We start from the raw sequence: 27,468 nt of genomic DNA on the forward strand, positions 1-27,468 counted from the left end.
TAATTTTTCTTTAAGCTTTTCTAAGTTTTTACATTTTAAAAGTGAATATATAGAAAAGAGTATGAAGGGTCCTTAAAAAATTAAAAATAAAATATAATTTAATTTTTAAATTAAAAATTAAAATTTTAAATTAAAAATTAGAAAAATTAAAAATAGTCCAGCATTTCCACTTCTGGGTATTTATCCAAAAGAAATGAAATTGCTGTCTCAAAGATAATCTGCACTGCCATATTCACTGCAGCATTATTTATAATAGCTAAGGCATGGAAGCAACCTAAGTGTCCATCAGTGGATGAATGGACAAATAAACTGTGGTGTATAAATACATACATTATTCAGCCATTCCTTCTTTTTAGAAGGAAATTCTGTCACTTGCAACAGTGTGGATTGAGGGCATTATGCTAAGTGAAATGTCAGAGAAAGACAGATTCCATGTGAGCTCACTTATATGTGGAATATGAAAAAACCAAACTCATCGATACAGAGAACTGATAGGTGGATTGTCTGAGGTGGGTTTTGGAGGTGGGTGAAGTGGGTGAAGGTGGTCAAAAGGTATAAAATCCCAGTTTTAAGATAAATAAGTCCTAGGCATGTAACGTACAGCATGATGACTATAGTTAGCAATACTGCATTGTATAATGAAAGTTGCTACGAGAGTAAATTGTAAATCATAAAGGTTCTAATCATAACAAAAAAAATTAACTGCATGGTGATGGATGTTAATTAAACTTATGGTGGCAGTCTTTTTGCAATATATACATATATCAGATCATTTTGTTTTATACCTAAAACTAAAATAATGCTACATGTCAGTTATATCTCAATTAAAAAAATGACTAGAGGCAACAACAACAACAACAACAACAACAAAATACATACATTGGACATCATCAAAATTAAAAACTTTTGGGCACCAGTTAACATATACTACAATGGCTAGAATTAAAAAATCAGATAATAACAAGTGTTGGTGAGGAGGTGGGGAAATTAGAACCCTCATATGCTGCCAGTGGGAATGTAAAATGGCACAACTGCTTTGGGGAACAGTGTGGCAGTTCCTCAATTAAAACAGTTACAGGACCCAGCAATTCCACTCTTAATTATTATCCAAGATGAATGAAAACACAAACATTTATACATAAATATTTATAGCAGCCTTATTTTTAGTAGCCAACAGATGAAGCAACCTAAATGTCCATCAGTTGAATGGATAAACAAAGTGGTATATCCATACCATGGAATTTAATTCAGCCATAAAAAAGAAATGAAATGCTGGCACATGCTACAACATGGATGAACCTTGAAAACATTATGTTAAGTGAAAGAAGCCAGTCACAAAAGACCACATATTATATGATTTCATTCATATGAAATGTCCAAAAGAGGAAAATCTATACAGACAGAAAGATTAATGGTTGCCTGGTAAGGGGGGTGGGAGGTTTAGGTGGGAGGGTGATACCTAAAGGGTCTGGGGCTTCTTTTTGAGGTGACAGAAATGTTTTAAAATTCACCATGGTGATGGTTGCACATATCTGAATATAACACCTATTGAATTCTATACCTTAAATGTGTGAATCATATGCAAACTGTATTTCAATAAAGCTGTTTAAAAAAATGGTCCTTGGAAAACTTGACATCCACATGTAAAAGAATGTAACTCAGATCTCTACCACACACTATATACAGCAATTAACTCGAAGTGGATTAAAAGACCTAAATGTAAGAGCTGAAACTACCAAACTCTTAGAAGAAAACGTAGAAATAAATCTTCACGACTTTCAGTGTGGCAGTGGTTTCTTCTATAGGACATCAAAAGCAAAGCAACAAAAGAAAAAAATGATAAATTTGGCTTCATCAAAATTAAGTTTTTAAAAATGTTTTATTTATTTTTGAGAGAGAGAGAGCACTAGTGGGGGAATGGCAGAGGGAGGCAGAGGATCAAAGCTGGCTCTGCACTGACAGCACAGAGCCCCATGTGGGCTTGAACTCACGAACCCTGAAATCATGACCTGAGCTTAAGTCGGGCACCTCACTGACTGAGCCATCCAGGAAGCCCCAAAATTAGGGTTTTTTTTTTTTGCTTCAAAGGATGCCATCAAATAAGTGAAAACAGTGAAGTACAGTTACATTCTACACATTGGTAAGCCTTAAAAATATTATGTTAAGTGAAAGAACTCAGACACACAAAGCCACATATTAAATGAATCAATTTTTATGAAATTAACCAGGATAGGCAAATCCATAGAGATAGGAGGTAGATTCATGTTTGCCAGTAGCTGTAAGGGGACTGAGGAGTGACTGCTGATAGGTATGGAATTTCTTTTGGGGGTCATGAAAATGTTCTGCAGTTACATGGTCATTATGATTGCATATCATTGTGAATATTACTAAAAACTGAATTGTATTACTAAAAACCACTGAATTATACATCTTAGGGTGAATTTTATAGTGTGAATTATATCTCAAAAAATAATACATATAATGAAAAATATGTGCTGAAAACCAATTAACATTTGAAAACAAATTATCCTCAAGGAACTTCTGCGATTTTAGATATTTGGAAATTATATTGATGGTCCAGTTGTTCAAAGCTCCACAGAAATCCATCAAAGAAGTAAGGAGTCCACTTACCTGCTTTGTTAGGAGCAGAGGATGTGGTTCTGCAGCAGTTTCTGTTTGTTTCTCAGAGCTTAGAAAGCTAAGAAGATGTAGTAATTGTTTTTATACCACTTGGAGTAAATTTATTGCAAAGAAATGTTTTAGTTTACATAGTTTCTCATAAATTTTATTTAATTTTAATTGGTTTTATATTGACATAATTTAAAATGCAAAAGCTTGCCCTCTCAACCACCCAGTCTCTTTTCCTCCCTAGAGGTAACTGTGATATTGCTGATATTTTTTGTGAGTCTTTCTAGAAATATTTTTACATAGTGTTCTTATTTAAAAAAAAATCCATCTTGTAGTTTAGCATTTTTAAAGGAAATGTCTTTGGGGGCAAAATAGAGTCAATATAAATCATAGTATTTGTAACCCACTTTTGGGTTCTGTAGTTGGCCATTGTTAATTTTGACAAGTCTGAAACACTTCAGTGTCTCTAATTTTTGATTATGGTCACAAAACAGGATCTTTATCCAAGGGCATGGAGAACCCTCTAATGAATATTGGATAAGACTTGTATTTTTATTTGTACTTCAATTTTAGCTGATAGCATCTTAATAATAACTGATTATTTCCTGCTCTTCTTCTTTTCTCTCATCACTGGTTTGGGTAACAGTTTTACTTTACTTCAATATTCCTCTTATACAAAATGGTGTTTTCTACATAATTTGAAATCTTTGCAAAAGAGTTTTTTTTTTTTTTTGCAAATCTGTATTATTTGCAAGTTCCTTAGATTGAGCTAATGTATTCTTACAAATATAATTTTTCTTAAATAATTTAACATTTTCTGATTAATACCCTAAACACGAATAATCTATGGTGCTCTAAGAGAGGCCCTCAGATATACATTGGGAAGTCTCTAATTTTTTCCTGAATAATTTCTTAAGCCTGATTCTAGTGCTACTTTATTGTAATCATTTCACACTAGCCTCTAACAAGAAGAGTTTTATAGAAAGATGTTCTTACTTGTTTCTTGAAATTTTCATTTATCTTCCTTGCTCTGTATTGGTTTATTTAATATTCTTTATTGTCTTTTTCCCTCTACTGTTTTGAAAGCTATATATTGTATTTCTAGTCTCCCACCAGTTACCTTCAAATTTTTAACATATATTCCTAACAAAATCTAAGGTTTATCTCTTTCTCTTTATACATTCCGAACAAAGACAAGGGATCTCAGAATGTCTCAACTATAATAAACTCCCATCCCTATTATTGTTTTCTGTTATTTAAGGTCCACTATACGTGTGTGTGTGTGTGTGTGTGTGTGTGTGTGTATGTGAGAGAGAGAGAGAGAGAGAGAGAGAGAGAGAGAGAGAGAGAGAGAATACATTCTCATGGTACAAAATTCAAAAGATACAAAGGAAACTAGATTTTTTTTTTTAACATTTATTTATTTTTGAGACAGAGAGTGAGAGAGCATGAACAGGGGAGGGTCAGAGAAAGAGGGAGACACAGAATCTGAAACAGGCTCCAGGCTCTGAGCTGTCAGCACAGAGCCCGACGCGGGACTCGAACCCACGGACCATGAGATCATGACCTGAGCCGAAGTCGGACGCTTAACCGACTGAGCCACCCAGGCGCCCCTAGATCTCAATTGTTTTCACCACAAAACAAGAAGTGGTAATTAAGTGACCTGTTAGACGTGTTAGCTAATGGAGGTAATCCTTACAATATATCAATATATCAAACCAACACATTGTATACCTTAAACTTATACAATGTTATGTCAATAATATCTCAACTTTAAAAAGAGGTACAAAAGGTTACATACTGAAAGTTTCCACCTTTATCCCCTGACCATTTAGTTCCTCTCACAAGAGGAAAACACTGTTTCCATGGGATATATTAGGTTGATCTATATGAAATAGGCAGTATTCAACTATTTTGATAAACAACAATGGCAGTTTCATATGGTTCAAACTAATATCAGTGGGAAAAAAATATTCCTGCCTTCATGGAATTTTCATTCCAGTGGGATGTGTATTAGTTAATTATTGCAGTGTAACAAATTGCCTAAAACTTTAGTGGCTTGAAACAACAAACCTTTATTATATCACAGTTTTTGTGAGTCATGAATTTGGGAATGGTTTAGCTTGGTGGTTCTGGCTCAGGGTCTCATGAGGTTGTAGTCAGTATGTCGGCTGGGGCTTCAGGCATCTAAAGGCTTAATTAAGTCTGAAGTATCAGCTTCCAAGATGGTTAACTTACCTGGCTGTTGGCAGGAGATCTCAAGTTCTTGACTCACAAACCTGTCCATAAGTCTGCTTGAGTGTCCTTATGACATGACAGATGGCTTCCCCCAGATAAGGCCATTCAAGAGAGAGGACAAGGAGGAATCCACAGGGATTTTTTCCCCCTCCCATAGTGCCTTTTATGACCTAGTCTTGGAAGTCATACTTGTCTATTTTACCATATTCTGTCTGGAAGCAAGTTGCTGAGCCCAGGCCCCACTTGGGGAAAGGAGTTAAATTCCACCTCTTGAAGGAAGGAGTAACAAAGAATTTGTGAGAATATTTTAAAACCACCACAGGAACACCAATAATAAGCAATAAACATAGTAAGTAATTAATGGAGTGTATTAGAAGATGATAAATTCTATGAAAAAAAATGAAATAGAGCAGAGGTAAGGGAAATCAGAGTGTATGTGTGTGGAAGGGATGTGGATTGCAACAGGTTATTCAGTGTAAAACTCATTAAGAGAATTAGATTTGAGTGAAGACTTGAAAGAGATGAGGAAGTTAGCTAAGCAGACATCTGTGAGAAGAAAGTCCAAACCAAGGGAATAGCTAAAGCAAAGGCCTTTAGGTGGGGGTGAAACAAGATGAGAGGAAACAATGCTAACCATATATTATTAGTAAAATATTTTCAGATGAGAAGGTTGGGGGGTAAAGTTGAGGAAGGATTATTTCCATGGCTGAAATTAGTTCATTGTTTCTAATAGGAATGTAAAGAAGAAATCAAGATGGATCGAAGTATGGTTGTGGATTTGGTCACCATCTCTGTTGAGGGGATGACATGTGGTTCCTGTGTTTGGACCATTGAGCAGCGGATTGGAAAACTGAATGGTGTATATCATATTAAAGTAAGTTAGCCTTTGGACATCAGTGATTTCAAATGATGTTGACTGGAATTCTAGAAAATTACTTCTAACACTGAGATAGGAGCAGACACACTGAAACATTTGGCAATAAAGATGCTGAAATATTAATATAGTCACTTTGTCCCTTTAACTTTTCTTTTTATAAAAAATAAGAAATTATATATTTTTTCAACTTAAAAATATCTGAAGATGGAATCATGACATTATTATGATTGTATATTTATAGTTTTATATTTTGTAAGTATACAGATGCTTATACACTTTTTATTACTCTTAATCTCATACTGAACTAAAATATATGTTTTCAGAGAAAGGGTTGTGGGCTTTCGTCTCTTAAATAGCATGACAATTATTATGTGAAATAATAATGTAATCTTCCTTAAGCACATGCATACAAAGTATAACAGTAATTTTCTAAGCTTTTTCACTTCAATTTTTAAAAAATGTTTCTAGTGTTTTTAAAGATATATATTTTTTAAATGTTTATTTTTGAGAGAAAACACACGTGTGTGTGTATGTGTGCGCACATGATTTGGGGAGGGGCAGAGAAAAAGGGAGGAGAGAATTCCAAGCAGGCTCCCTGCTATCAGCGCAGAGCCCCATGCAGGGCTCGATCTCACAAACCATGAGATCATGACCTGAGCCAAAATCGAGAGTTGGACACTTAACCAACTGAGCCACCCAGGTGTACCATGATTTTATATGTGTGTGTATACATACATATACACACACACACACACACACACACACACACACACTTTAAGTAATCTCTACACTCAGTGTGGAGCTTGAACTCACAACCCTGAGATCAAGAGTTCATACTCTATCAACTGAACCAGCCAGGCGCCCCTTTCACTTCAATTTTTAATTGCAAAAATAAAATCGACTCTTGTTAGACCATCTTAACACATTCCTGCTATAATTCATCTTAGAACGTTACTTAATGAAAAAGAATGGTGTATATCTATCTATCTATCTATCTATCTGTATGTATGTATGTATGTATGTATATACTGATTTGTCTGCAATGAACACGAATTGTTAATATGGCTATTATAAATAAATAAGAAAAGCTAAACAACTTTGTTTCACACCTTCTAAACACAAGAATCAAAAGCCCCCAAGTCAATACAAAACTACCCTACAGGGAATATAATGATGCTATCCCCGCTCATATCTTATAAAAACTTTTTTGAATGTTTACTGTGTTCATTTTTTTGACATAGACATATGTTAATGCTGCAAGGGGTTTTAGATACGACTTCAATAGTCTAACCTCCTTATTTTACAGATTAGCAGATGGAAGCTTAGATAATGGAGTGACTTGTGCTAAATTACACAGCTACCTAATACCAAAACAAAACTAGAACTCAAGTTCCATGATTCCTGGGCCATGTGTGTTTTCTGGTCATACAGTCTGCAGATGCATTTTAATTTGCATATGGTTCTCAAACTGATCATCTCCAAATTATTCTCTCACATAAGTTCTGAAAAAAATTAATCATCATATAGGTGCTTCTTACCATCAAAGTGATGTATTAGCTTTGTATCACTAATCCCTTTAAATTCTTCTTGGAATAATTGTAGTATTTTTACTGTGAGAAACCTTGAATTATGTTTTGTCATTACTTTTTTAAACTTTTTATTTCCATGTTCATAAAAATGTCTTTGATTTTTAAAGCCTTTGGGGTAAAATATGTTTTGATTAATCTTTACCCTATAATCCAGATTTCTCAGTCTCAGCACTATTGACATTTCGAGTTGGATAATTCTTTGTTGTTTGAGGGCTGCTCTGTGCCTTGTAACATGCTTAGCAGCATCCCTGGCTTCTATGCACTGGATGCCAGTAGGCTTTTCTTGTGTTTGTGACAACCAAAATGTCTCCAGGCATTGCCAAATGTCCTCTGTGGGCAGAATTGCCCTCAGTTGAGATTCACTGCTTTAGACCCTTCTCAGAGAACTTACTACACACCCTTTGGCTATTCAGTTAGTATTTGATGATGGTGAATTGATTTATTGAATAGGCTTATGTGCCCCTTTCTCTTTGTATGAGCTTCTTACAGTTCCTTTTGCCAGTGACAGGTATAGTGAGCAGTGGTTCACAAATCATAACATGAGAATCACCTGGAGGACTTGTTAAAACATGTTTCTGGCCCTACCCTCAGAGTTTCTGTTTTTTTTTTTTTTTTTTTTTTTTTAATTTTTTTTTTTTCAACGTTTATTTATTTTTGGGACAGAGAGAGACAGAGCATGAACGGGGGAGGGGCAGAGAGAGAGGGAGACACAGAATCGGAAACAGGCTCCAGGCTCCGAGCCATCAGCCCAGAGCCTGACGCGGGGCTCGAACTCATGGACTGCGAGATCGTGACCTGGCTGAAGTCGGACGCTTAACCGACTGCGCCACCCAGGCGCCCCAGAGTTTCTGTTTTAGTAGGGCTGATGGGGCCTGAGAGTTTGCATTTCTTTTTTTTTTTAATTTAAGGTTTATTTATATTTGAGAGAGAGAGAGAGAGTGCACAAGCAGGGGAGGGGCAGAGACAGAATATGAAGCAGGCTCCAGGCTCTGAGCTGTCAGCACAGAGCCTGATGTGGGGCTTGAACCCATGAGCCAAGAGTTCATGACCTGAGCTGAAGTTGGTCACAACCGACTGAGCCACCCAGTGCCCCGAGAGTTTGCATTAAAAAAATTTTTTTTAATGTTTATTTCTGAGACAGAGCATGAGTGGGGGAGGGGCAGAGAGAGAGGGAGACACAGAATCAGAAGCAGGCTCTAGGCTCTGAGCTATCAGCACAGAACCTGACGCGGGGCTCCAACTCACGGATCGTGAGATCAGACCTGAGCTGAAGTCGGTCGCTCAACCAACTGAACCACCCAGGCACCCGAAGAGTTTGCATTTCTAACAAATACCCAGTTAACTCTAATGGTGCTGGTCTTGGGACCACAGTTTGAGACCTGTTATATTGCATGAGATATAATTACACTAAAAAAATATTTGTTTATCTGAAATTTAAATTTATAACTCGGTGTCTTCTGTTTTTTTTTTAAATAAATTTTTTTATTTATGCATTTTATTTTTAAATTTTTTTAATGTTCATTTTTGAGAGAGAGAGAGAGAGAGAGAGAGAGAAAGACAGAGCATGAGTGGGGGAGGGGCAGAGAGAGAGGGAGACCCAGAATCCAAAGCAGGCTTCAGGCTCTGAGCTGTCAGCACAGAGCCTGACGCAGGGCCCAAACTTAAGGAGTGCGAGATCATGACCTGAGCCAAAGTCGGATGCTCAACCAACTGAGCTACCCAGGCGCCCCAGCATTTTATTTGTTTTTAAAAAAATGTTTATCCACTTTTGAGAGAGAATGAGTGGGGGAGGGTCAGAGAGAGAGTGAGAATCCCAAGCAGGCTCTGCACTGTCAATGCAGAGCCTGATGCAGGCCTCGAACTCATGAACTGTGAGATCATGACCTGGGCCAAAACCAACAGTCAGACACTTAACTGAGCCATCCAGCCTCCCCTATTTTATTTTTTTAAGTAGGCTCTATGCCCAATGTGATGCTTGAACTCATAACCCTGAGATCAAGAGTTGTATGCTCTGATAACTGAGCCAGCCTGGCACCCCTTGGTGTCTTGTATTTTTATTTGCTAAATCTGGTAATTTTACTTTGTATCTTTTTTTTTTTTTTTAACATTTACTCATTTTTGAGAGAGAGAAAGAGACAGAGCATGAGTGGGGAAGGGGCACAGAGAGAGAGAAGGAGACACACAGGATCTGAAGCAGGCTCCAGGCTCTGAGCTGCCAGCACAGAGCTCGATGTGGGACTCGAACCCATGGGCTGTGAGATCATGACCTGAGCTGAAGTTGGATGCTTAACCAACTGAGTCACCCAGGTGCCTGTTTGTTTTGTTTCTTAATTTTCACATAAGTGAAATCATATGGTGTTTGTCTTTCTCTGACTGACTTATTTCACTTAGCATAATACTGTCTGTCTAGCTCCACCCATGTCATTGCAAATGGCAAGATTTCATTCTTTTTTATGGCTGAGTAATATTCCATTATACATATATATACCACCTTTTCTTTATCCATTTATCAGTCGGTGGATGTTTGGGCTGTTTCCATGTTTTGGCTATTGTTGATAATGCTGCTATAAACATCAGAGTACTTGTACTCCTTCAAACCTGTATCCTTTGGGTAAATGCCTAGTAGTGCAATTGCTGGATAGTAGGATAGTTCAATTTTTAACTTTTTGAGGAACATCCATACTGTTTTCCAGGGTGTTTGCATCCAACAGTGTAAGAGGGTTTTCTTTTCTTTGCATCCTTGCCATCACATGTTGTTTCCTATATTTAAAAAAATTTTTTTTAATGTTTGTTATTTATTCTTGAGAGAGAAAGACAGACTACGAGTGGGGGAGGGACAGAAAGAGAGGGAGACACAGAGTCTGAAGCAGGCTCCAGACTCTGCTGTTAGCAGAGGCCAATGCAGGGCTTGAACTTGTGAACCACGTGAGACATAACCTGAGCCAAAGTTACATGCTCAACCTACTGAGCCACCCAGGTGCCCCTCCTGTATTGTTAATTTTAGCCATTCTGACTGATGTGAGGTCATATCTCATTCAAGTTTTGATTTGTATTTCCCTGATGATGACTGATGTTGAGCATCTTTTCTTGTGTCTATTGTTCATCTGTTTGCTTTCTTTGGAAAAATGTTCATATCTTCTGTCCATTTCTTAACTGCATTATTTGTGTTTTTGGTGTTGAGTTTTATATGTTCGTTATATGATTTGGATACTAATCCTTTGGCAGATATGTCATTTGCAAGTTTCTTCTCCCATTCCATAGGTTATCTTTTAGATTTGTTGATGATTTCCTTCACTGTGTGGAAGCTTTTCATTTTGGTGAAGTCCCAATAGTTTATTTTTGCCTTGGTTTCCCTTGCTGGAGGAGACGTACCTAGTAAGAAGTTGCTCCAGCTGAGGACAAAGAGGTTGCTGCCAAAATCTAGGATTTTGATGGTTTCTTGTCTCACATTTAGATCTTTCATCCATTTTGAATTTATTTTTCTGTATGTATAAGGAAGTGGTCCAATTTCATTCTTCTGCATGTTGCTCTCCAGTTTTCCCCACACCGTTTTTTGAAGAGACTTTTTTCCTTACATTGGATATTCTTCCTGCTTTGTCAAAGATTAGTTGGCCATACATTTGTGGGTTCATTTCTGGGTTTTCTATTCTGTTCCACTGATCTATGTGTCTTTTTGTGCCAGTACCATACTGTCTTGATCACTACAGCTTTGTAATATAACTTGAGGTCTGGAATTGTGATGCCTCCAGCTTTGCTTTTCTTTTTCAAGATTGCTTTGGCTATTTGGAATCTTTTGTGGTTGCATCCAAATTTTAGGATTGTTTGTTCTAGCTATGTGAAAAATGCTGATGATATTTTGATAGGGATTGCATTAAATGTGTAGATTGCTTTGAGCAGTGGAATTCCATGATTATGGAATGTTTTTACATTTCTTTGTGTCATCTTCAATTTCTTTCATGAGTGTTTTATAGTTTCTAGGGTATAGATCTTTTACCTCTTTGGTTAGGTTTGTTCCTAGGTATCCTGTGGTTTTTGGTACAGTTGTAAATGGGATGGATTCCTTGATTTCTCTTTCTGCTGCTTCATTATTGGTATATAGAAATGCAATACATTTCTGTATGTTGATTTTATATCCTGCAACTTCACTGAATTCGTGTATCAATTATAGGATTTTTTTAGTGGAGTGTTTCAGGTTTTCAGTATAGAATATCATGTCATGTGCAGATAGTGAAGGTTTGACTTCTTCCTTGCCAATTTAGATGCCTTTTATTTTTCTTTTTGTTGTCTGATTCCTGTGGCTAGGACTTCCAGTACTATGTAAAATAACAGTGGTGAGAGTGGTCATCCCTGTCTTTTTCCTTACTGTAGAGGAAAAGCTGTCAGTTTTTTCCCCACTGAGAATGATATTAGCTGTGGGTATTTTATAAATGGCCTTTATTAGTGAGAATGATATTAGCTTTGGTGATTTTATAAATGGCCTTTATTATGTTGAGGTATGTTCCCTCTAATCCTATTTTGTTAAGGGTTTTTATCACGAATGGTTGTTGTACTTTGTCAAATGCTTTTTCTGCATCTATTGAGAGGATCATATGGTTCTTATCCTTTCTTTTATTAATGAGGTTTTAGCACATTGATTTGCAGATGGTGAACCACCCTTGCAGTCCAGGAACAAATCCCACTTGATCGTGGTAAATGAGTCTTTTAATGTAGTGTTGGATTTGATTTACTAGTATTTTGTTGAAAATTTTTGCATCCATGTTCATCAGGGATATTGGCTTTTAGTTCTCTATATTAGTGGAGTCTGTCTGGTGGCCTTATGGAATGAATTTGGAAGTTTTCTTCCATATCTATATGTTGGAATAGTTTGAGAAGAATAGGTATTAACTCTTCTTTAAATGTTTGGTAGAATGTGCCTGTGAAGCCATCTGGCCCTGGAATTTTGTTTCCTGGAATATTTTTGATTACTGATTCAATTTCTCTGCTAGTTATTGGTTTTTCAAGTTTCTATTTCTTCCTGTTTCAGTTTTGGTAGGTTATGTGTTTCTAGGAATTTATCCATTTCTTCCAGGTTTTCCAATTTGTTGGGCATATAGTTTTTCATAATATTCTTTTATAATTTTTTGTATTTCTTTGGTGTTAGTTGTTACTTCTCTCATTTGTATTTTTGTTTATTTGAGTCCTTTCTCTTTTCTTTTTGATAAGTCTGGTTAGGGGTTTATCATTTTTTTTTTAAATTTTTTTTTCAACGTTTATTTATTTTTGGGACAGAGAGAGACAGAGCATGAACGGGGGAGGGGCAGAGAGAGAGGGAGACACAGAATCGGAAACAGGCTCCAGGCTCCGAGCCATCAGCCCAGAGCCTGACGCGGGGCTCGAACTCACGGACCGCGAGATCGTGACCTGGCTGAAGTCGGACGCCCAACCGACTGTGCCATCCAGGCGCCCCAGGGGTTTATCATTTTTATTAGTTCTTTCAAAGGACCAGATCCTGATTTCGTTGATCTGTTCTGTGTTTTTGTTTGTTTGTCTTTTAGTTTTGACATCATTTATTTTTGCTCTAGTCTTTATTATTTCCCTTCCTCTGCTGGCTTTAGGTTTCATTTCTAATTTTTTCTATCTCCTTTATGTAAGGATAGGTTATTTATTTGAGATTTTTCTTGCTTCTTGAGGTAGGCATGTATTGTTGTAGCCTTCCTATTAGGACTACTTTTGTTGAGTCCCAAAGATTTTGGACCAATGTGTTTTTATTTTCATTTGTTTCCATGTATTTTTAAAAATTTCTTCTTTGATTTCCTGGTTGACCCATTCATTCTTTAGTAGCATGTTGTTTAACCTTCATGTATTTGTGGTCTCTCCAAATTTTTTCTTGTGGTTGACTTCAAGTTTCATAGTGATAGGGTCAGAAAAGATGCATGGTATGATCTCAGTCTTTTAGTACTTGTTGAGGCCTGATTTTTGACCTAGTAGGTGATCTATTCTGAAGAGTGTTCCATGTGCACTTGAAAAGAATGTGTATTCTGCTTTACGATGGAATGATCTGAATTTATCTGTTAAGTCCATCTTGTCCATTGTGTCATTCAAAGCTGTTTTTTACTTGTTGATTTTCTGCTTTCATGATCTCTCCGTTGCTGCAAGTGGAGTGTTAAATTCCCCTACTATTATTAACTCATTTTCAATAAGTTTCTTTATGTCTGTCATTAATTGTTTTATATATTTGGGTGCTTCAGTGTTGTATGCATAAATATTTACAACTGTTAGATCTTCTTGTGGGATAATATCCTTTATTAAGATACAGTGCCCTTCTTCATCTCTTGTTACAGTCTTTGGTTTAAAATTTAATTTGTCTGATATAAGTATTGTTACTCTGGCCTTCTTTTGGCATCTACTTGCAAGATAAATGGTTCTTCACCCCCTCACTTTCAATCTGCAGGTACCTTTAGGTCTAAAATGAGTCTTTTGTAGGCAGCATATAGATGGATCTTATTTTATATCCATTCTGATACTCTATGTCTTTTGATTAGAGCATTTAGTTCATTTACATGTAATTGAGTAATTATTGATTGATATGTATTTAATGCCATTTTATTACTTGTTTTGTCATTGTTTCTGGAGATTTTCCCTGTTTCTTGTCTTTGTCATTTTTGGTCTTTCCTTTCACTCAAAGTCCCCTTTAATATTTTTTGCAGAGTTGGTTTAGTGGTCACGAACTTCTTTAGTTTTTGTTTATCTGAGAAACTTTCTCTCACCTTCTATTCTGAATGATAGCCTTGCTGGATAGAGTATTCTTGGCTGCAGATTTTTCGCATTCAGCAGATTGAAAATATCATGCTACTCCCTTCTCGCTTGCCGGGTTTCTGTTGAGATATCTACAGCTAGCCTTATGGGTCTTCCCTTGTAAGTTAGGTATTTCTTTTGTCCTGCTGCTTTTAGTATTTTCCTTTATCACTACATTTTGCAAATATAATTACAATATATCTTGGTATTGGCCTGCTTTTGTTGATTTTGATGGGAATTCTCTATGCCTCCTGGATCTGGATGTCTGTTTCCTTCCCCTGATTAGGGAAGTTTTCCACTATTAATTCCTCAAATAAATGTTCTCCCCCCTTTTTCTCTCTTATTCTTCTGGACTCCTACAATACGAATACTATTAGTTTGATGGAGTCATTGAGTTCCCTCAGTCTGTTCTTATGTTCCATAATTCTTTCTCCCTTTTGTTCAGCCTCATTATTTTCCATTATTTTATCTTCTGTGTCATTTAGTTGTTCTCTGCTTCTTCCAGAGAACAAATGCAATGCTTCATTGCATTCAGTCTGTTTCAAATCTCAGTTATTGCACTTTTTCATTTCTGACTGATTTTTTTAACCTTTTTATCTGGCAGTAAGGCCTCCCTGAAGTCTTCCATTATTTTCTCAAGCCCAGCAAGTATCCTTATGATTCTTGGTTTAAATTCTCCATCCGGCGTATTACATATGTTTTGCTTAGATCCCTGACTGTGACCTCATATTGTTCTTCCATTTGGGGTGAATGCCTCCATCTTGGCGTTTTGTCTCTGTCTTCTCTGTGTTAGAAAAGCCTGTTATGTTTTCTGCTCTTGAGATAATGGCTTTATGAAGAAGAGGTCATCTAGTGTCCAGGGCCTGGTGCTTCAGGGAGTGTCTCTGGTGTGTGCTGTGTGCACTCTGCTGCTGTGTTTCATCTGCTCTGTCTTTCAGCCAGTCGTCTGTAGAGGCTCTTCTTGCCTGCTGTGTGCAGTGTTTGGTCCTTGGCTAGACTGTGGCGAGTTTTAACTAGGTGTGTTCTGGTCTCTTTGTTAAATAAGACTTGATACTACTTCCACTAGAAGAGAAGCCTTTAGAACTATCTGGTTGGGAAACGTTCTGTGGGCAGGGGCCTCTGCTTGTCTTCTGGGGAAGGGGCTTGTGGTACTGGGATGGAGGCAATCTTGACTTGGAATGGCAGTACTGGCAGAGTGCAGTGGTATGGGACCTAGTCTAAGCAGGTTAGGCAGCTAGTGTCTGTGCTGTGCTGTTTGCTGCAGGCGGCTGTATGTTTATGCTGAGCGGCAAGGGAAGGAAAAGGTGCCAGACAGGTCCTTTTTCCCCTTGCTGCTCTCAGGGAAGCACTGCCAGTACAGTGAATCATCTCCCCTTTGGGTGTCCCAGGCATTCTTCAATCACTGTTTTCACATTGTTTGCCTGCCTTCTCTCTAGGAGCAGCGCAGCGCTCTCTGGGCTCTATCCCAGCCAAGCCTGCTGACTTTTAAAACTCCAGGCTATAGGGATGTGGTGTGGACAGGGACCTGTGCTGGTCTTATGGGGTAGGGTCTTACTGCACTGGGACTGAGGGAGGTTTGACCGAGAGGGGCAGTCATACCAGTGCACAGGGGATGGGACTTGGATCAGTCAGGCTAGGCAGTGTTGGGACCGAGCTTCCCTGGTCAGGTGGCTCTGTGTTTCTGCTGAGGAGTATGGGAGGGAAAAGGCACCTGTGGGCTACTTTGTCCCCAGAGAGGTGAGAGGCATCTCCATGAAAGCTACCTGTCATGCATGTGCTCCAAGAAAGGTGAATGATCTCCCCTATGTGTGCCCCAGGTTTTCCTCAGATCATGCTGTCTGCCTACCTTCTCTCCAGGAGTTGGGCAGCACCCTCAGGGCTCTATCCCAGCCAAGCCAGAGATCTTTAGAACTTCAGTCTTTAAACCCCACTTGTTGCAAAAACCCACAAAAATCAGCCCTCTTTTTCCCAGACAATGGTTTTGGGGAAGTGTTCTTGTGCATTCCCCTGTGTGTTCCTTCCTCTCTTGCCTTTCTTCATGACCAGGGCTATCTCCCTTCTGCAGCACCCACAGTCAGTTTCTCCCCCAGACCATGTCTTCACACTTCTTGCCTTCCTTGATGTGGCCTCTTCTCTCACTCTAGTTTTGGAATTTGTTCTGTCAGTACTCAGGTTGATTTCTTGGGTATTCAGAGTGATTTGATAGATATCTAGTTGTGTTTGAGGAATGAGAGGAGCCTAGGGTCATCCTACTACATTGCTATCTTAACTCACCTGTCTTTTCATTGTCTTAAAAGTGTCTTTCTCAAGAGCAGATTTTTTTTACCCTTGATGAATTCTAGTTTATCTACTTTTTTTTCCTTTATGGATCATGTTTTTCATCTCTTGTCTAAGAAATCTTGGTCTCACCCAAGGTTACAAAGATTTTTCTTCTATGTCTTGTAAAATTTTATCATTTTAGGTTTTACATTTAGGTCTCTGATACATTTTGAATTAATGTGTATACCTTGTGAGATATGGGTTGAAGTTAATTTTTTTTATGATGTCCAGTTTTTCCAAGAAGCACAGTTTGTTGAAAAGTCTGTTCTTTATTCATTGAATTTCCTTTGTACTTTTGTTGATTATCAGTTGACCATATATTTATGGGTATATTTTTTATGCTCTGATCTGTTCCATTGATTTATGTGTCTCCCACTTGTCAATAAATACCACACAGTTTTGGTTTTTGTAGCTTTATAATCTTAAAATCATAAGGTGTGTTTCCTCAACTTTTTTCTTTTTGAAAATTATTTTGACTATTCTGGTGCCTTTCCATTTCCATAGAAGTTTTAGAATCGACTTAGAAGTTTCTACAAAATTATCTGCTGGGATTTTGATTGGGATTGTGTTGATTTGGTAGATGTCTTTGGGTAGGACTAACATCTTAACAATATTGGGTATTCTAATCTGCATAGGATATATTTCTCCATTTATTTAGGTATTCCTTGATTTCTTTTATCAGGGATCTATAGTTTTCAGCTTGCCGATCTTGAATATATATTTTTACATTTATATTTAAATAATTCATACTTTTGAATATTTAAATGGTACTGTTTTTTTTTTACTTTATTTTTTAAAATTTACATCCAAATGAGTTACTATATAGTGAAGCAATGATTTCAGGAGTAGAATCCTTAATGTTCCTTACCCATTTAGCACATCTCCCCTCCCAAACCCCTCCAGCAACCCTTAGTTTTTTCTCCGTATTTATGAGTATCTTTTGTTTTGTCCCCCTCCCTGTTTTTATATTATTTTTGTTTCCCTTCCCTTATGTTCATCTGTTTTGTCTCTTAAAGTCTCATATGAGTGAAGTCATATGATTTTTGTCTTTCTCTGACTAATTTCACTTAGCATAATACCCTCCAGTTCCATCCACATAGTTGCAAATGGCAAGATTTCATTCTTTTTGATTTCCAAGTAATACTCCATTGTATATATATACCACATCTTCTTTATCCATTCATCCATCAATGGACATTTGGGCTCTTTCCATACTTTGGCTATTGTTGATAGTGTTGCTATAAACATGGGGGTGCATGTGTCCCTTTGAAACAGCACACCTGTATCCCTTGGATAAATACATAGTAGTGCAATTGCTGGGTTGTAGGGTAGTTATATTTTTAGTTTTTGAGAAACCTCCATACTGTTTTCCAGAGTGGCTGCACCAGCTTGCATTCCCACCAACAATGCAAAAGAGATCCTCTCTCTCCGCATCCTCGCCAACATCTGTTGTTGCCAGAGTTGCTGATGTTAGGCATTCTGACAGGTGTAAGGTGGTATCTCATTGTGGTTTTGATTTGTATTTCCCTGATGATGAGTGAAGTTGAGCATTTTTTCATGTGTCAGTTGGCCATCTGGATGTCTTCTTTGGAGAAGCGTCTATTCATGTTTTTTGTCCATTTATTCACTGGATTCTTTGTTTTTTGGGTGTTGAGTTTGATAAGTTCTTTGTAGATTTTGGATACTAATCCTTTATCTGATATGTCGTGTGAAAATATCTTCTCCCATTCTGTCAGTTGCCTTTCAGTTTTGCTGATTGTTTCCTTCGCTGTGCAGAAGCTTTTTATTTTGATGAGGTCCTGGTAGTTCATTTTTGCTTTTGTTTTCCTTGCCTCTGGAGACGTGTTGAGTAAGAAATTGCTGCAGGCAAAATCAAAGAGGTTTTTGCCTGCTTTCTCCTCGAGGATTTTGATGGCTTCCTGTCTTACATTGAGGTCTTTCATCCATTTTGAGTTTATTTTTGTGTATGGTGTAAGAAAGTGGTCCAGGTTCATTCTTCTGCATGTCGCTGTCCAGTTTTCCCAGTACTGTTTGCTGAAGAGACTGTCTTTAAATGGTACTGTTTCTTAAATTTTAGTTTCAGTTGTTCATTACAAACATATAGATACGCAGTTTGTTTTGTATGTTGACTTTGTATCCTGAACTTTGCTAAATTGACTTATTAAATCTATTAGCTTTTTTGTAGATTCTTTGACATTGACATAAGCTTTCTTGTAGATTCCTTTACATAAGCAATTATGTCATCAGGGCATAAAAATAATTTTACTTCGTTCTTTTTAGTCTGTATGGCTTTTATTTCTTTATTGAACTGGTTAGAACCTCCATTACAATTTTGAATAGGAATTGTAAGAATGGACATCCTTGTCTTCTTCCTGATCATAGGGGGAAAACATTCAGTCATTCATCATTAAGTATTGTGTTAGTCGTAGGGTTTTTGTAGATGCTCTGTATCAGGTAAGGAAGTTTCTTTCCATTCCTCGTTTTCTGGGAGTTTTCTTTTTAATTATGAATGGAAGTTAAAGTTTTTCAAGTGCCTTTTTTGCATCTAGAGATTATTATTTTTCTTCTTTAGGCTGTTAATATGGTGAATTACATGGATTCATTTTCATATGTTGGTCCAGCCATGCATCCACAGGATAAAACCTACTTGGTCAAAGGGTACTTATTTTTTTTTGTAAGTTTTTACTTAAATTCCAGTTAGTTAACATACAGTGTAATATTAGTTTCAGGTGTACAATATAGTGATTCAACACTTCCATACAACACATGGTGCTTATCAGAAGTGCACTCCTTAATCCCCATCACCTGTTTTACCCATACCCGCCCACCCACCTCCCTTCTGGTAACCATCTTTTCTCTGTAGTTAAGAGTCTGTTCCTTGGTTTGCCTCTTTCTCTCTCTTTGTCCCTTTGCTCCTTTGTTTTGTTTTCTTTCATTTCTGAGTGAAATCATATGGTATTTGTCTTTCTCTGACTGATGTATTTCGCTTTGCATAATACTCTGTAGCTCCATCCATGTCATTGCAAAATGGCAAGATTCAATTCTTTTTTATGATTGATTAATATTTCATTGTGTGTATATATCACATCTTTATCCATTCATCAGTCAATTACACTACTAGGTATTTACCCAAAGAATACAAAAATACTAATTGAAAGGAATACATGTACCCATGTTTTGAAAGAGCAAGGGAGAGAGAGAGTGTGCATGAGCAGGGTAGGGACAGAGAGAGAGGAGAGAGAGAATCCCAGGCAGGCTCCATGCTGCCAGAGCAGAGCCCGACATGGTCTTTAATCCCACAAACTGAGATCATGACCTGAGCTGAAATCAAGAGTTGGATGCTTAGCCGACTGAGTCGTCCAGGCACCCCTTTGAGTATTTAACTTTCAATGAGAAATTTCAAACATACACAAAAGTAGAGAGCCTAGTACAAGGAACCTCCTTGTACCTATCACCCAGGAGAATCTTTGCTGTTTATTTTCATGACATTCTCATAATTTGAAACTGTTAATGTATTTTGCTGTGTTTCTAAGAGTTGATGTAGGCCTTCCTGCCTGTTGTACTTTGTTAAGATAGAGGTCCCTGACTAGTGCATGAAATCTAGTATATCTCAATATCACTTCCAAGCCTTTTTTGCTGCCCATTCCTGCCTTTTTCCTTGTTACTTATTCTTAAGTATTCTCAGCACTGTTTGGAGTGTAGCTAATTTCAGCACTCTTACTTCATTCAGTTTTGTTCCCTGCCTGTTCCCCCCTATTTCTCTACTACTTGTATCTAAGTGTCCACAGAAATTAAGAATATCACCTTCTTGCCAAAAGTTTGGGGATTCCTGCTATATTGACAGTAACACATGGATGCTTTTCTTAAATATTATTCTATGAATTGCTGACTCTTGAGCATGTTTATTTTCACTACCAGGGCTTAATGAGTCAATCCCCAAATGTGTCAATTTAACTGACTTGTGTCTTCATTTGTGTAATGTCCCTGTTATTTTAATGTATTATTCAAGTTTTCAGTATCATTAAAACAACTTTATATTGATGGTGGTTTTATTTACTTGATGTTTTCTATAATTTTGCTTTTATACAATATTTGTCACAGTGATGGTAGAGGTTAATGCAACTTTGGAATTTGTTCAGCTGCATGAGTCTTGAAATGGTTTTCCTATGACTAGTTCAAATCCACATGCAAAAGGTACATTTTTATTTTTATTTTATTTATTTTTATTTATTTTTTTAAAAAGCATTCAGGATTTCTTTTTTTTAATTAATTTATTTTTTTTAATGTTTATTTATTTGTGAAGGAGTAAGAGACAGAGCGTGAGTGGGGGAGGGGCAGAGAGCGAAGGACACACAGAATCCAAAGCAGGCTCCAGGCTCTGAGCTGTCGGCACAGAGCCTGATGTGGGGCTCGAATTCACAGACCATGAGATCATGACCTGAGCCTAAGTTGGAGGCCCAACTGACTAAGCCACCCAGGTGCCCCCAAAAGGTACATTTTTAGACACACTACCTAGTAAATGTTAACATTCCAAAGAGAGTTTTGTCCAGCTGGATATCAGAGTTAGCACAAGATTTAAACCCAGTGTGGTCAATGGATTCTTTCTAATAATCAGAAGCTCATTATATTTTTAAGTGCATGAATCATTAAATTTGAACTAGAATATCTTGTGTATCTCCAGATCAGATAGATACTTATGAGAGCTCTGCCTTTTACTTGTTCTTAATCTAAACATTAATTTTACCCAATTACATTATGTAATTTTTTCACTAATCATAACTATCCAACAATTGGATGGATATTTTCCAGTTTGTTGATTGGAAAAAAAGATGGCAAAAGTAGTTCTACATTCTTCAGTCCCATAGCTTTAAAAATGAGTTGTTAATTTCAGTGAGTAATAAGTGTGACACCTGCACTTGATTTATCTTCAAATGAAACCAGTTAAACCTCCTCCACTTGATCTAAGGTGGCTGATGCTGGAGTGGCCAGAATAGAAGCTGAATCTCTTTAATTGTGCTAACTGCAGTAAAGCTATTTTAAGCATCCAAAAGCTAGTTCAAATAATTTTTCTCCCAATGACGTAGGTACTTACTGTCCACTGACAACTAATGCATTTTCCAGAACCCCCAACTCTGTGTGGCAAACTATTGAAGATTGTTTTTCCCAGCATATTCATGTATAGCTAAAGGAAAGGTTTCTGCTTTGACATTTGGAAGTACATTCCTCTATAGATTTTCCAAATAAGTCTGTTGCACCCCACTTGTATGTAAGGCTGCTATTTCCCCTGCGTCTTTCTAGAATTTCCCTGTGCTTAATAAGGTCTATTTAAGGTCAGAAAAATGCAATTGAATTGGATTAACTTGTAAAGGAAAAGTACCAGTGATATAATGTGAAAGCACTTTGTGTTATCAACAGTGATTTATATGGATCCCAGTGACAGATACCGTAAGGCGGTGCTTGGCAGGGCACATTCATAATTTGATTGCTAAAAATAAAAGTACACATAACTTTTCTGCCTTTTCCAGCTCTGCCTCTCTTCCTTCAGTCAAAAGCTGTTATGACTGAGAGTCTATTAGTAACCTTTCTTCTTTTTTCTTTCCTTTAAAAATATTTTACTAGGGGCACCTGGGTGTCTCAGTTGGTTAAGCTACACTCTTAATTTCAGCTCAGGTCATGATCTCATGGTTTGGGAGTTTGAACCATGTGTCAGGCTCTACACTGACAGCACAAAGCCTTCTTGGGATTCTCTCTCTCTCTCTCTCTCTCTCTCTCTCTCTCTCTCTCTGCCACTCTCCCACTCTCACCAACTCTCTCTCATTCAAAATAAATAAACATTTTAAATTATATTTTATTAAGTGTTTAGTCTTCTAGGTCCAGAGACAGATTTATTGTGGAACTTATGTTTCATAGCCTTTCACTTGCATTGACCCTTTCTGAGACGCTGGAAAGAGTCTTAGCAGTGTGTTCACATGGTTATGTGTTTTTGCAAAAGTAAAATATTTTAACCACAAGCATTTAAGTCCATTGTCTATTTCTGATGCAGACTTTGAGTTGGGAGTTCTCTCTTGTCCAGCAAGAGAGTGGATGCAGAAATGAAGATGAGAGAGGCTAATGTTTGGGAGGAGACAAGAGTGCCGAACAGGGGTTTCATCTCTGTATTTATTGAGCTTTGCAGATTTTACATACGTGGCGAACGTGCAGAAGAAAACAATCAGATAGTGGCCATTAACTTGTTTGTGTATGAAGCAAAGGGTTTGGGGGGCAAGTGGCATATAAAGTTGTGATCAAAGCACAATGATATATTGGCACCAGATGGGAAGTATTTTTTTGTAGGCGATACAGCTAATTAGCTATTATCTCTAAAGTTTAAGATTGCTGGAGCATGCATCCTCAGGGTTAACAAGGCACACTTCTTCCTAGCTAACCTTGGGTTTTTTTGCCTTGTGGCAGCTTTTCACCCTAAGCCTTGTTAACTCATTGGTGTACGTGTAGAGAATTCTTAAACCTATTCCCCACATATTTTCACTTAGACTTGCCCTCTGTTAGACTTTTGCTTTGTGTTGGGTGGTATTGGATTTGCCACAGGTATTTTGGGAATCTGACTAAGGGGACATTGAGTTGGGGATATATTTAGTTTGGGGTTAGGATATTTGGCCAAATGTGGTTCTTAGTCACTTCTGTGCATATTTTTGCTAGGAATTCTGGTGTAGGAATCGCTTCCAATAATGTTCCTAACACTCATATTTCAGTATCATGACATAAAGGTGTAGGACCCAGTCAAAAGACATGAATAGACAGTTTCCCAAAGAAGGCATCCAGATGACAAACAGACACATGAAAAAATGCTCAACATCACTCATCATCAGGGAAATACAAATCAAAACCACAATGAGATACCACCTCACACCTGTCAGAATGGCTAACATTAACAACTCAGGCAACAACAGATGTTGGTGAGGATGCAGAGAAAGAGGATCTCTTTTGCACTGCTGGTGGGAATGCAAGCTGGTGCAGCCACTCTGGAAAACAGTATGGAGACTCCTCAAAAAATTAAAAATATAAATACCTTAGGACCCAGCAATTGCATTACTAGGTATTTGTCCAAGGGTTACAGGTGTGCTGTTTCGAAGGAATACATGCACCTCAATGTTTATAGCAGCACTATGAACAATAGCCAAAGTATGGAAAGAGCCCAAATATCCATTGATGGATGAGTGTATAAAGAAGATGTGGTGTGTGTGTGTGTATATGTATATATATGTATGTATACATAAATACGTATACATGGAGTATTATGTGGCAATCAAAAAGAATGAAATCTTGGTATTTGCAACTACGTGGATGGAACTAGAGGGTATTATGCTAAGTGAAATTGGTCAGAGAAAGACAAATATATAACTTCACTCATATGAGTAAGATACAAAACAGATGAAAAAAAGGGAAGGGGAGAAAAAAATAATATAAAAACAGAGAGGGGGACAAAAAAGACTCTTAAAAATAGAGAACAGAGGGTTGCTGGAGGGGTTGTGGGAGGGGGGAAGGGCTAAATGGGTAAGGGGCATTAAGGAATCTACTCCTGAAATCATTGTTGCAGTATATGCTAACTTGGATGTAAATTTAAAAATTAAAAAAAAAATTTTTAAATAAAAAAGATGTAGGGCCCAGTGTAAAAATGGTAAATGAATGTTTAAATTCAAAGAGTATTTAATAGTAGCCAGTACTACAGTAAACTCTGAAATGACCTTAGATCTTAGAGTACATATTTTAAAGAAACTAGATAGTTTTCCCAAATTTGTACAGCTCCAAAATTTTGTCAATATCTAGTTGTGATATTAAAAGGATGGAAAGGAACTTTTCTAAGCTATTGTTAATAAAAAATATTTGAAATACAGGAATGACTAAATAATCTTTTTGCTTTATAGAAAATGCTTTTTCGAAGTTATTATCAAATGAAGCAGGAGAGTATACAGTGAAAATATAGGAAAAGAAAATATAGAATTGTATTAGTATTTTATGGCATTTGGTGGCTTTTAAAATTTGTTACTTTGATTTTATTACTCATTCGATATATTTACTTTTGTACAGAATTTTTTTATTTATAGTTTTGTGGTATTTTTCTCTTTTTTAATGTTTATCGTTGAGAGAGAGAGAGAGAGAGAGATCGAGTGAGTGCACGCTGGGGAGAGGCAGAGAGAAGAAAACAAAGAATCTGAAGCAGGCTTCTTGCTGTCAGCACAGAGCATGACATAGGGCTCGAACTCATGAACCACAAGATCATGAAGTCATGATGCTCAACCAACTGAGCCACCCAGGCGCCCCTAGTTTTATATTATTTTTCTTAAGTCCTTAAAATGTTTATATTTCAGAGGCCACAAAAGGTGGATGCACTTCTTTCTAGGCATCATATAGAAAATTATCCTGTGCAATGCAGGGCTGGTTCAGTATCCATAAAACAATTAACTTGATTCATCACATCAATAAAAGAAAGGACAAGAACCATATGATCCTCTCAATAGATGCAGAGAAAGCATTTGACAAAATACAGCATCCTTTCTTGATAAAAACCCTCAAGAAAGTAGGGATAGAAGGATCATACCTCAAGATGATAAAAGCCATATAGGAGCGACCCAACGCTAATATCATCCTCAATGGGGAAAAACTGAGAGCTTTCTCCCTAAGGTCAGGAACAAGACAGGGATGTCCACTCTCACCACTGTTATTCAACATAGTATTGGAACTCTTCGCCTCTGCAGTCAGACAACACAAAGAAATAAAAGGCATCCACATCGGCCAGGAGGAGGTCACACTTTCACTCTTTGCAGATGCCATGATACTCTATATGGAAAACCCAAAAGATCCACCAAAAAACTGCAAGAATTGATTCATGAATTCAACAAAGTTGCAGGATATAAAATCAATGCAAAGAAATTGGTTGCATTCCTATACACCAACAATGAAGCGACAGAAAGAGAAATCAAGGAATATACAGTTGCACAAAAACCCATAAAATACCTAGGAATAAATCTAACCAAAGAGGTGAAAAATCTATATACTGAAAACTATAGAAAGCTGATGAAGGAAAGTGAAGAAGACACAAAGAAATGGAAAAAGATTCCATGCTCCTGGATAGGAAGAACAAATATTGTCAAAATGCCGATACTACCCAAAGCAATCTACACATTCAGTGCACATCCTATCAAAATAACACCAGCATTCTTCACAGAGCTAGAACAAATAATCCTAAAATTTGTATGGAACCAGGAAAGACCCTGAATAGCCAAAGCGATCTTGACAAAGAAAACCAAAGCAGGAGGCATCACAATCCCAGACTTCAAGCTATACTACAAAGCTGTAATCATCAAGACAGTATGGTACTGGCACAAAAACAGACACTCAGATCAATGGAACAGAATAGAGAACCCAGAAATGGACCCACAAACATATGGCCAACTAATCTTTGACAAAGCAGGAAAGAATAGCCAATGGAATAATGACAGCCTCTTCAGCAAGTGGAGGTGGGAAAACGACAGTGACATGCAGAAGAATGAACCTGGACCACTTTCTTACACCATACACAAAAATAAGCTGAAAATGAATGAAAGACCTCAATGTAAGACAGGAAGCCATCAAAATCCTTGAGGAGAAAGCAGGCAAAAACCTCTTTGATCTTGGCCACAGCAACTTCTTACTCAACACGTCTCTGGAGGCAAGGGAAACAAAAGCAAAAATGAACTACCAGGACCTCAATAAAATAAAAAGCTTCTGCACAGTGAAGGAAACAATCAGCAAAACTAAATGCCAACCAACAAAATGGGAGAAGAGATTTGTAAACAACATATCAGATAAAGGGTGAGTATCCAAAATCTACAAAGAACTTATCAAACTCAACACCCAAAAAACAAAGAATCCAGTGAATAAATGGGCAAAAGACATGAATAGACACTTCCCCAAAGAAGACATCCAGATGGCCAACTGACACATGAAAAAATGCTCAACTTCACTCATCATCAGGGAAATACAAATCAAAACCACAATGAGATACCACCTTACACCTGTCAGAATGCCTAACATCAGCAACTCTGGCAACAACAGATGTTGGCGAGGATGCGGAGAGAGAGGATCTCTTTTGCATTGTTGGTGGGAATGCAAGCTGGTGCAGCCACTCTGGAAAACAGTATGGAGGTTCCTCAAAAACTAAAAATAGAACTACCCTATGACCCAGCAATTGCACTACTATGTATTTATCCAAGGGATACAGGTGTGCTGATTCAAAGGGACACATGTACCCCAATGTTTATAGCAGCACTATGAACAATAGCCACAGTATGGAAAGAGCCCAAATGTCCATTGATGGATGAATGGATAAAGAAGATGTGGTACACACACACACACACACACACACACACACACACGATGGAGTATTACTCGGCAATCAAAAAGACTAAAGTATTGCCATTTGCAACTACGTGGATGGAACTGGAGGGTATTATGCTAAGTGAGATTAGTCAGAGAAAGACAAATATCATATGACTTCACTCATATGATGACTTTTAGAGAAAAAAAACAGATGAACATAAGGGAAGGGAAACAATATAAAAACAGGGAGGGGGACAAAACATAAGAGACTCATAAATATGGAGAACAAACAGAGGGTTACTGGAAGGGTTGTGGGAGGGGGGAAGTGATAAATGGGTAAGGGACACTGAGGAATCTACTACTGAAATCATTGTTGCACTATATGCTTACTAATTTGTATGTAAATTTAAACAAAAATAAAATTAAAAACTAAAAAAAAGAAAACCCTATGCAAACATATTTTATAGTCATAATGCTGCTCAACATGTTAATAAATATTGGTCACTTTTTAAAGACTGTTAAGGTTTCAAATTTTAGATCATAGCTACAGCTGAGATTATAATTAAGACTAATGTGCAGTTAGTTTAGGAAACAGATTTGGAGAAGACTTTTTTTCAACTAAGTCAAGGAGTTCTTGTGTTTGGAATAAAACTCTGATATTAAGTAATGTAATTGTGATGTTCAGTT

At 37.3% G+C, this 27,468-nt stretch overlaps 1 protein-coding gene across 2 annotated transcripts in view; it reads left to right on the forward strand.

Annotated features, from left to right (window-relative positions):
• ATP7A (ATPase copper transporting alpha) overlaps positions 1 to 27,468 on the forward strand; it is a 190,261-nt gene that overhangs the window by 66,716 nt on the left and 96,077 nt on the right. For both annotated transcript variants that reach the window (XM_030304920.1, XM_030304921.1), the window contains exon 2: positions 5,600 to 5,740. In XM_030304920.1, the coding sequence (XP_030160780.1) occupies positions 5,621 to 5,740 (120 nt within the window). In that variant the 5' untranslated portion in view covers positions 5,600 to 5,620. The remainder of the gene's footprint in view (positions 1 to 5,599; positions 5,741 to 27,468) is intronic.

This window comes from Lynx canadensis, chromosome X (assembly GCF_007474595.2).
Source record: "Lynx canadensis isolate LIC74 chromosome X, mLynCan4.pri.v2, whole genome shotgun sequence".
In the NCBI taxonomy this organism is placed as follows: domain Eukaryota; kingdom Metazoa; phylum Chordata; class Mammalia; order Carnivora; family Felidae; genus Lynx; species Lynx canadensis.